Here is an 11,541-nt window from a genome sequence, read left to right as displayed (position 1 = left end):
AGTTTGTTAAAATGAATTTGACTCAGCGATGAAAAAGCAAGGGGGTTCCCTCTTGCAACTTCCAGACCTATACAACTCCCTGCTGGAAGGTTTTTTCTGAAGTAACAAGGAGATCATCAGTGCAAATTATATTGTGACAACAATTTAAAACCAAAATGAACTAAAAACCCCAAACCCTCCATTTACTGTTATGCAGGAATAAAATCTGGTTTTATGCCACAGTATAAAGATAATTAGTTTGGTTGGTGTAAATTGTAACTAGAGGAACTATTTGAGTGTGAAAACCTTTACCAAAGGTTTACTCTAACCGTTTGATAGAAAACATGCCCAACTATCAGTTCCTAACTCTTGACAAACCTGAAGCCATTTTCCCAGTCTACCACCAGTTAATTTCATTATAATCCCTTTGCTCTCTAACTTACTGTTTGGGCAGGGTATGTGTGTATGGAAGTGGTAATTCTGAGATACTGGAAGCTTTCCAACAGGATAAGAGCTGCCTTTTCCAGACATCCTGCTAACATCAATTTGTGAATGGATGTAACTTCTTATCATCTCCATTGCAGGGCATGGCTGTCAAAGACACTTCCTAGGCCACTGTTCATATAGGTTTGTTCTGTTCAGAAAGATAGAGGAGGAAAAATTCAGATATTCCTCCATTAAAAGGGCTGGAATAGTTAATGTCTGAAATAGTTTGTAGACAGCATTTCAAATAAGAGATTGAAATGCTGGATAAGGGGAAACACTTTCAAGGCTGTGATTAAGTTTCATCTTTGCAGACAGCCAAAAGAAAGCAGAAAATCTTAATGGAAGAGGTTACTCAAGGTGACCTGCCATCACTGCTCCTGAGTGGGAAAGTAGCAGGTTAATAAAAAGTTCTTTTTCTTTGGATACAGAAACATAGCAACACAGTTAGACTGAATTTCAGCTTGTTGGTGACAATGGTGACTTCCCCTCCCACTCAGCCTTTGGGTTCACTGCTTCAAAAAGACCACTTACAAGTGTTAGTCCCATTAGAGTACAATACCAGGGTCTGACTACAACAAAGACATTTCCTTTAAAATATATGTGTATGCATTTGTATATCACCCACTCTTCAGATGTTTAGCCCCAGCCCTAATATCTACCAAAGGAGGCTGGGTGAGGGATTGCTTGGAGTGAGATGTAAATTTAATTTCCAAAGCCAAAGTCCAATGGCACAGCCAAATACCACTTGCAATACAGTACCACTATGTAGGTATGCAAAAGTCTTCTGAAGGAATTTTCCCAGGAATTTTTAGCCTAAAAAAAGGCTAAACCAGAAAATATTCCCAAGATTTCCAGCATTTCCTATGAGCATCAGCTAGCTAGTAGTATGAGAGATTTGAGTAATTCTTTGAGCCAAGGACAACTACAAAGTGTCCCACAGGGGAAAGCAAATATTGCAACACCCATGGTTCAAAAATAAAACTTCAGGTGACCCAGTATGAAGTTTCCATATTGCAAGGGTGATGGAAAAATAACACGGTATGCTTGCATGCTAAACAAAACTGCTCAGGAAACCTTTGACTCGGCCTAAGACATACTTGTAAATGCCACAGATACTTTTTCTTCTCTGCGCGGTTTATGTAACATGTACTGTGAACTCTTATTTCACATTAGAAATACCTTGGTCATGCATCTGACTTTTAGAAAGCATTAAAATGTTGTCATCTGTCTCAGAGACAGGGAGACACAAATTAAATTCCACTGGACTAGAGGGACAAAGAGAAGCAGGAAACTGAAGCTAATGTTGGAGTAGCGTTCCCCACTCCTGTAACGGAAATTACCATGGTAAAACAGGCAAAGAGAAAAGATGGTACATCATATGACAAAAGATGTGGAGAGCTCAGTGTTATTTCAAGTTTTATTTCCTCCATGTGTTGTATTTTTCTAAGAACTTATTTAAAAGATACTGTCTACAATGCACATTTTTCTTCTTGAGCGTCTGCCGCTGAGTACAACGGTAAAGTAATTTCACAAAACTTCCACCAAAACAAACAGAAAACAAACAAACAAAACCCTAGCAACATTTCTCCTTTCCTTCCCAAAAGAAAACTCTCTACCTGCTTCTTTAGATTGCCTCTGGACTGTTTTTTTCTGGGCATAGAGCAGCAAGTAAACACAGATATTACTGCAGTTTCTGCAGTCACTAATGTGCTTCTTTTCCTGAGATCATGAAGACTGGGATAATTACATTCTCCAAGAGGCAAAACAATTTATGAAAAAGACACATATTCTTATTAAAAATTAAATACGACTTTCATAATCAGCTGTTTCAAATATGTATGCATGAATAATGACAGCTAGAAACCAGCCACTGCAGATTGCTCAGGAAGTGGGTGTGCAGCTGAAGTCAGGGTAAGGAAAAAATCACAATAAAGGAGCGGTTTCTTGGAGCTTTTATGAGGTCGTTTCACCTAGGCCAGATAAAAGTGAATATTTCTGCAGTACCCTGTAACAAGAGGGAGAAAAAAGGAATTAAAAATTATCTTTTACAGCAAAAACAAAATTCAAAGTCAATTTCTCAAGGATTAAATCCACTGGAAAATAAAGTCTTCTTTTTCTTCCAACAGGTTTTAGCTTTTAATTATGTAAAGCCTTCACGAAGGGATTTCTATCTTTTTGTAAATTTAGTTCACAAAATGTCCTAATTATCTGCAGACATATTAATAACTCTTTGAACAATATATTAATGTAGCAGGCTGAAATGTGTTTTCAGAAAAACAGTCAAACAAGGCTTAAAAAGTACATCCATCCATATTTCTTGTACAGTTCATATGCAAATGCATTATTGGTATTGTAGATATTGCGAAAAACAACAAAGGATCCAACGCTTTGAATTCCTTCAGCTGTCCACAGGTTATAAAACCTAATAGGACTGTGGACTGCAAAAACTAGCCATTTCTACCCCTCCAGGGAATTGCCTTTATCTACACCTTGTCATTTCTTTAGTGAATTTGAGTAAATTTTTAATAACAATTTTTCTCCTCATAAAACTGAGAAGACAACTCATGGGAAGCCAACAATTTATTTAGATACTGTCTTCAGAATAAAGCCCTGCTGCAAAAATATTAAAATAATATTTGGAGTAGTAAATGATGAAGAAAATCACATAAGAAAATCTAGATTTGTGGAAAAGGGTTGGAAGCAAGGGGCTTTTGAACATCTGATTATTTTAAATTCCTTTTTATAAAATACCAGCTCTCAAAAAAAGAAAAAAAAAAGAGTCAAAGCCATCTCCTAAGGAATGAATAATCTTTGTCACTACCTAAACTTGCTTCAAAAGTCTCTGAGCCTAGAAGTAAAGTCTCTGCAGAAATCTTTATATCAGAACCGAGAGTTAGAGTAGGAAACCCCTTTCAGAAAAGGACACAGGTGCAGTGAGCCTTATGGAAAGGACATTTGAAAACAGAGGGCCTGATTTCTGTGTTTCAAAAGCAGTGGTTTAGCAGTGTTTTACTGACAGCCTCCACTGATACGAATAGTCTCCCTTTTTGTTGATGAAAAATAGCTGGAAGATCACAGCCCACTGCAGTATCCTCTTTCGCTTAAGACCACTGAAAGTTTACTGAGTCAGCTCCTGCACTTCCAGCCACATTCCTCAGGTGTTCAGGTTTATCCAGGAACAGTCTATGATGCAGAGAATGTGGCTGTATTGAAGTTCTAGACTAAATATCAAGGCACTCCTAGAAGATGCCTTCAATGCTGTCATCAATTCTTCTGGCCTGCAATACATGTTCTGTGATTCTTTACAAAAACATGTTTCAGATTAGGTATGTGCCATTGTGTGGCCCCAAACACAGAGTTTATAGTTTATAGAATGCATTTATTTTAAGATCCCTTCTCATATTGTTTCAAAATTAAACTACATAAGCTGTCATAATGAAGTGTCAAATTCGAAGCTAAATTAATTCTGACCTTGGCCCTAAAAAGAACAAACAAATTCATTATTCTTACCTTTCTTCTCCTTCATTCCAAGTACTTTGACTCCTGGATAAAACAAAAAAGATGCATTAATACAGTACGATGTACAATGAGCAGCACAACCACATATTTATGCAAGGAATTATGGTTATCTAGTTGTGTGGAGCTTTCTTGATTATTTGAAGCCCTTTTGAAACTCCTCATAAAATAACAAGCAAACCCTTCTGCAAGATTTCAGTTCTAGCAAGAAACATCTTTGATTTGAGCTCAATATGAATAGCAGGGTATATTGACTCAAGAGATAAACATATCTTGCTTTTGCTGGGAAAAAAATAAATCTAGAAGTGTTTCAAATATCTTCAGATACATCAATCCTTTTTTAACCTCACACAATTTGAAAGAGTGAGAAGTTTCTTCTGTTCCTGCCCAGACTGCCACTATTCTCTTTTAGGATGAGATTTTCAAAGGAAAGAATGATTGCTCAAAATCAAGGCAGGTGAAACACATCTGCATATGATGTTTGACAGTCTTGTAAATGATTAAACTGAGATATAGCCTGCCTGGACCTACTCATCTGAGATCCCTTTATTGATGCTGATACTTCTGCTAAGTAGTTTCTGTATTTTCTGCCAGGAAAGACAAACATATTACTTTCAATAAAAAGAAAAAAAACAACGAGAAAACAACCAGTTTTAGGAAATAAATTAATAATCTTTTCAACTCAGATTGTACATAGACTAACCAAGTTAAAAATCACATTACTCATTAAAACAAATGAAGCCATTGTGGATAGCATTCTGGAACCTTCTTATACAAATATTCTTTTCTCAATATTCCCATACTAAGTAAAAGCTTTTTCTTTGTGCTGGGAAACCAGCATTTTTAGTGCAACTCGATCTTTCAGGAAGTTTATTAGACTGATTGTTTACAGAAACCTGTGGCATTCATGCTGGCCTTGTGACTTCAGGGGCCTTTGAGCTGTGGCCCTTCTTCCTGTGCAACAGTAAACTTCATTACTTGTTCCCTCTTCAACTGGTCACAAATAGCATAAATCAAGTGCTGGTTGAGACTCCAAAGAAACTTTCCCATGGGTCATGCTGCAAGAACTAAACAAAGTGCAAACCCACAAACCATGTTTATTTAAAATAGTTTTATCCGTAAATCATGTTTCCGCAAAACAAATTTATCCAGCATCTTATTGAGTTCCTGTTCTGCACATGGGAAAGGAAGAGAATGGGGTTTCCTGTCCCACTGCACCTGTGTATTCAGGGCATAGTTGCTTTCTACAGCAAATATCTAGAATTATGCATCCATTGAAAGAGCAGAGTCAGCATCTGAGGGAGCATTTCTCATTCTTATGTATCACACCGGATGTAATGGAGACATGAAACAGGAAGATGTAATATGTCACCTTGCATTCTAGATTCTGGGTTTGCTATGGCTCTGAGAGTTTCATCAAGACAGCTAGTATTTCATTAAAGAAGAGCAGACCCATAAATTTCATATGTTCACAATGTGACCTCTCCCCATTAACAGAATAAACAAAAGGGTACTTGACAGTGCCCCATTTCCATGCAAAAAATTAACCAGGTCTCTTGTTACAGGCTTGCCATGCCTTACGTTTTGGCCTCTGCAAATCCCTACATACTTGGATATGGGCAAATCTCATGAGGGAGTAAATATAAAAATGTGCAACTGTTTTACAATTATTCTTTTGTAATAACAGAATTGTTTTACTGATCCTTTGTGCCGTAACAGTGAACAAATTCTGTCTCAGTTCTAAGTCCCAGCTGAGTAATGATTAAATTAGGAAGAAATTCTTTATTGTGAGGGTGGTGAGGCACTGTCACAGGTTGCCCAGAGAAGTCGTGGATGCCCCATCCCTGGAAGTGTTCAAGGCCAGGCTGGGTGAAGCTTTGAGCAACCTGGTCTAGTGGAAGGTGTCCCTGCCCATGGCAGGGGGGTTGGAACTTGATGATCTTTAAGGTCGCTTCCAACCCAAGTAATTCTATGATTCCATGATATGATCTTATTTTTTTAACTTCAGTATTGAAAGGACAAGGGTTATTTTCTTATCCTCCTACCCTAAAAGGTTTATCCTTATGTCAGAGACAAAGGCAGTGCAAAGGGCATTAAAACTTTCTTGATAGCATACAGCAAGACTTGGGGCTTTCTCAAGGGTGCAGTAGCTCACAGACAGAAGTGGAACTTCATTATGTTGTTTTCCCATTAAGAAAGGAAACTACATAGCCACCCAGAGAGTGCCCTGAAATTTATAACCAAAATGGCAGAAAAAATTATATTCATGAAGATCCTTCTTGATATAACAGCTTATAAATATTCCTAATAAAACACAAAATGTCTGGAGGGCATTTGAATTAATGAAGACTCATTTTCTATTGCTTAGGGGACAATTGGACAGTGTAACAGCTCTCCTGTCCTCTGCCCAGACACACACAATATATTCAGCTTCCTCCCCTTTTCTCCATGTCTTCTGTGATATCCATGTCCCTTTCTGAATCCCCTTGCCCCAAGGAAATCAGGGCAGAGCTGCAGCTGCTCTGGAGCTGTGCCCACGCTGATCTGCCAGAGGGCTGCAGTCAAACAACACAGAGAATGCACCACCCCTCAGAGTGAGCACTGTTTTAGACTGTCTCCTATGCTAGGCACTGCTTTTCACAAAACACACAGAAATTTAATTATCTTGGAGGCTTATAATCCCTTTCAAATTCAGCTAAGATTGGCCAGCAGCTGGAAAACCTTATTACATGCAGACAGAGAGCGTGATCGTACAAACTTCATTTCTTTAGGAAACCAGGCTAATAGAACTAACAGTGAAAAAGAGAGTAGGTACATCAACAACAGAGCACAACGTTCAGTTTCTGTTAAGTGTGAAGCCATTGTGACTGTAAAGAGTTCAAACAGGAAAAAAAAAACCCAAGAGGGAAAGAGAACAAATATTTCCTCTTTGGTGCCACTGCACAGATGGAACAGGCTCAAAAATTACCTTCAGGTCTTTACTTTGGGAACCTTTTTAACTTGTTTTAATCTTAGTATATCGTCTGACCTGTTTCAGTTAGCTCCCTTGTAATGCAAAATGCCAGGCTGCAGTCTACATGACTTGTAAGCCCTGCCTGGAGTTCAGATCTTTTTGTTTAAAATCCCAAGGGAAAGGAGAAGAATCTTGATATAATCAAAGACACTGAGATTGCTGCCTCCAGCCTATCTTTTGAGACATTATTTTTCTTTCTTGTACATGTTACCAATACTCATTTTTTAATTCCTATCCATTATGACATATTCTTTCATAGTTTAATCTTTTCCTGCTCTGTTTAGTCTTCAAATCTCACATTATAACATAAAGGAAAAGTAGATCTAGCATTACACAACAGAAGGCAGGCTGCTTGGGAGTCATTAAGTAAATAACAGAGCAGGAGATTTATCACTTCTATGCATGGGGTTTTATTGCATTTGAGTTGATGCATTCTTTGAATATATATTAAAAAAACCCCTCACATGGATTGGCTGCATACATCACACCTGTTCTTAATACTGTGCCTGGGCTGGCACACTCATTTGGTGGTACCAATACTTGCCCTGTGAAAAAGGGCATGTGCAGCTGGCAAAAGGCAAATCCCTGCCACCTCTGCAGACAATGGCAAGGTTTCCAGTGGTGAAGGCAGGTGCTCTGATGGAGATGCTCAAGTCAGATATTGGGGATCTTGGCTGTGTCACACATTTCCTTTGGAGTTTATCAGGGAACAGTACACAAATGGGGATAAAAGACACAAAGTGCCCTTGTTGCCTTTGTTAACAAGGTACCATCCAGCAGACTTTACCTTTTGTGCTTTCACTGGGTACCAGGTAGCTCTCTCCTGCCTGCAGTCTCTAATTCTGCTATCTGCAGACATGCTGTCCTTCAGGAGATGGCTCAGGCCTGTGCTTTCTTACTCACACTCTTTAACTAGCCTGGACATCTGTAACTTGGCCTCCATCCACTTCTGGACTGCCTGACACGTGTTTCAGATCAGTAAAGCTGCTAACATCTGCTCACAGACCTTATGGGAGGTCAAGCTGGCATGCCCTGTCTCCTCTCACCAAGACCAAGAACCAGTACAAGGTTCCTGAGCCCAGGGCTTGCCCAAAGCTTGTAGTGATGAAGACACCCTTTTCCCACTTCCAGCACATGGAAAATTCCAGTAACAAGAATATCTGGTTTTTAACTATGCCTTGACTTTGGAGATGCTTGAACCGAACTCTTCCTGGTATTCACTTTCCAACCTACACATCCTTACCAACTAATCCAATTCAAACTTTTATAGCTCATCAAATAAACATCTTTCTCTACACTGTCACACACACTAAATTCTCTTAGACTCTCATCATTTTGCTTCTTAGTCTTCTTAACTCTTCCATTTCTGTACTAAGGTCCTTTCATCAATAGAATTTCAACCTAATGGAAAATTTCCATGATGGGGGAATACATATAATTTTATTTTTCTTTACACTGAAAAGTGCAATTCTAAACAACAGCCACATTAATGTCTCATTAGGACATTTGAAAAAATGAATGGATGTTTAATAGACTACGATCAAGATATCTTTTCTTCAAAGAATTCTTAAAAATAATGATTTTAAATCAGATGTAGTTGGGTCTTCTTTGTCATAATTTTCTATAGATGAAAAATGAACTGCTATACATGGGAAGATACATAGATAGACACAGATATAGATATAGATACAGATATAGATATAGATATAGATATAGATACAGATATGGGATTTTTCCCCTCCAACTTCAATATCATATTAAAATATTTACAGCATATCCAAGCATCTTTCATTTAATGACTTCAAAAAATCCCTAATGATTTCACTATCCTTGTTCTGAACTTAAGGAAGTACCTTGGATATGGCTCCTTGTAGTGAGTACCTTGCATGCAAGGCCACTGAGTGCTGTTGCAAGAGCAGCTGTTTCTCCCTCCTCCCATTTGAACTGCTTATATTTTAGACAGGATTTCTTCTTGAAAGGTATTGAGGACAGCCAGCCAGGGCTGCAAGTTCTGTCAGGCAGGCTAAACACATAGAGACACACAACAGTGTCTGGAGAAAAATTCAACGCTTAAACAATCTCGTTGCTTCTACATTCTGTACCCAAAAAACTTACCAAGGTGCCATTATTGAGGTAGTCCAGTATATCCAGGTTGGTAGATGTCATTAGGTTGTGTTTTGTTCTGGAGTCGGTCCAGGAAAGCATTATTTACCCTTTAAGTACAATAAAAAATGAACAATGACTGAAGTTCATAAACTATTGAAATTTAACATTCTGTGAGTGACTTTCCTTTCCCCTCTGTTCAGTGCCCATCTTCCTACATTTTTCAAGCCTCTGCTGCATAACCATGGATGGGCATGAGATCAGGTGGATTTAATTTTCAATTCACCAGATGCATCCTTATCCTGTGCTCAGCCTGTTGTGATTAAAATGTGCACCTCGGCTACTGTGTATAATGCACCAAAATTCTCCATAGAAAGATGACCTGTGTACCACTACCCACCATTTTAGGGAGGTTATCTATTTTGACAATTCACTTCAGACAATCTTTCAGCCCTCAGTGCACAAGGAAAGTTTCTAGAAGTAATGATTTCCTAATAAAAATGGAAAAACCCACTTAAGCTTGTTACTAATAGAGACAATTTATGCAGCAGACAACTTTCTCTACCATCCAGCTCTGAAATTCTGTCGTTTTCTTGCACTGCTCTATCAATCTGGAAAGCATGAACCAATACAGACACAGTTTTCCTCAATCTGTTTTAAATACTTTCAAATTGGGATTGTTCAGCCTGGAGAAGAGAAGTCTCTGGGGTGACCTTACAGCAGCACCTAAAGTGGGCCTAAGGAGAGACGGAGAGGGACTTTTTAAAAGGGCATGTAGTGAGAAGGGGCAACAGGGAATGGCTTTAGACTAAAAGAGGGTAGATTTAGATTGGATATTAGGAAGAAATTCCTCACTATGAGGGTGCTGAAGCACTGGCACAAGTTACCCAGAGAAGTTGTGGATGCCCCATCCCTGGCAGTGTTCCAGGCCAGGTTGGATGGGGCCCTGAGCAACCTGGTCTAGTGGGAGGTGTCCCTGCCCCTGTCAGGGAGGTTGGAACTAGATGATCTTTAAGGTCCTTTCCAATCCAAATAATTCTATAATTCTATGATTCTTTGGAAAACTGTTTCTTTTCCCCCTCAATTACTGCTTAGGACTGAGGCACATGCTTAGACATGACTGTGGTTTTAATGTTTTACATGGTGTTGGTAAGAATGAGAAAAAAAGCAAAACACTGGGTTATTTCTGTCTAGGGATATGAGATGGACTGAATGAAAAATCCTTCATTGACTTCCATGGGTAATTATTTCAATGTCCTTGCGAGAGAAAAAAAAAGAAAAGAAAGCAGTCTGAAGAGTGGTTCCCTACAGTGGTTTTTTTTTTTTGTATTTCCATAATGATATAAAAAAAAAAGAAACAAATGGTGTTTTTACTTTTGAGCCTGAGCATTGTTTTTTTTACCAAGAGAAAACAAAGCTGAGAATAAAGCAGTGCTTCAGGATAATGAAAAGTCAGTTAAAGTGGCAGAAGTGGAAGATGAGATCCGTTGAGCACAGAGAGGTCACAGCAGTAGGGCACAGCCTGGGGTGCAAAGAAATGCAGCTGCAGAAGGCCTTGCTGCACTGCAGGTTCCATCTGAATCGATATCAAATCCCACGTTTAGCTCTGTCTGCTAACCTCTCTGCTAACCTCAGAGACAGTCAACCACAAGATATGGCATGGACAAAGTGGACCATTCTAAAATAAATAAAAATGAAATAGATACATAGATGGACACATAAATACATATGTAGATATGTAGATTCATATACAGATACACAGATAAACTGTGTCCCAGCTGAAGCTACTGCACTAGTAGTCATCCATGAAACTATTAATAGTTTATGCTGTATCCTATGCTGATAGGATAAATAAAGTGAGAAAGGCACTCTGGGTCATACTGCATTACAGTGAGCAGTTGTAATGATGGATATTAGTGGCTCATTTGAAAGCAAAACTAAACCAGAGATGAGGTCAGGGATCCTCATTGCAATAGTCTTCTAAAGCATGAGTGCCTGCAATTTTGAGATCCTTTCCAGGTGGGAATTCAATTTGAGTGTATTCTGCATTTTTTGCATCATACCTCCTCTGTTCCTTTTGATGTGCTCTTGTTCTGATTTCCTCTTCCTGCTTTTGTTTAAAATCCATTAATTCAGCCTGGCAATGATAGAAGTGAAAACCAAATAAATAAACAAACAAACAAACTTACTTTTAATTAACATACTTATGCTGCAACCCTATTAATTCCACATGATTTTAGCCTCAGTTAGAGCCAGAACTTCTCTCAGCAGCATTTTATTTATGTGACAGCACTATGTTAAAAACTGAGCTGTTTTTCTGTTCAGCATGTGGATGATTTTTGTTTGTGCCTTAAAAAAGGGAAGTTACAGGATTCAGACATTTGAAGTCCTACATTTAAGGGGGTATGCCAGACACCAGTCTGCTTCCCCTTGTCCCAACACAC

General features: G+C 38.6%; 1 protein-coding gene across 1 annotated transcript in view; it reads right to left on the bottom strand.

Annotated features, from left to right (window-relative positions):
* Positions 1-1,868: 1,868 nt before the first annotated feature.
* EPSTI1 (epithelial stromal interaction 1) overlaps positions 1,869-11,541 on the bottom strand; it is a 49,389-nt gene continuing 39,716 nt past the window's right edge. Inside the window, exons 9-12 of the mRNA XM_048295366.1 lie at positions 11,161-11,234; positions 9,110-9,207; positions 3,976-4,008; positions 1,869-2,470 (exon numbers count right to left, since the gene is read on the bottom strand). Of these exons, the coding sequence (XP_048151323.1) occupies positions 9,120-9,207; positions 11,161-11,234 (162 nt within the window). The 3' untranslated portion in view covers positions 1,869-2,470; positions 3,976-4,008; positions 9,110-9,119. The remainder of the gene's footprint in view (positions 2,471-3,975; positions 4,009-9,109; positions 9,208-11,160; positions 11,235-11,541) is intronic.

This window comes from Corvus hawaiiensis, chromosome 2 (genome assembly GCF_020740725.1).
Source record: "Corvus hawaiiensis isolate bCorHaw1 chromosome 2, bCorHaw1.pri.cur, whole genome shotgun sequence".
Taxonomy (NCBI): Eukaryota; Metazoa; Chordata; class Aves; order Passeriformes; family Corvidae; genus Corvus; species Corvus hawaiiensis.
This window is presented reverse-complemented; position numbering and strand designations above follow the sequence as displayed.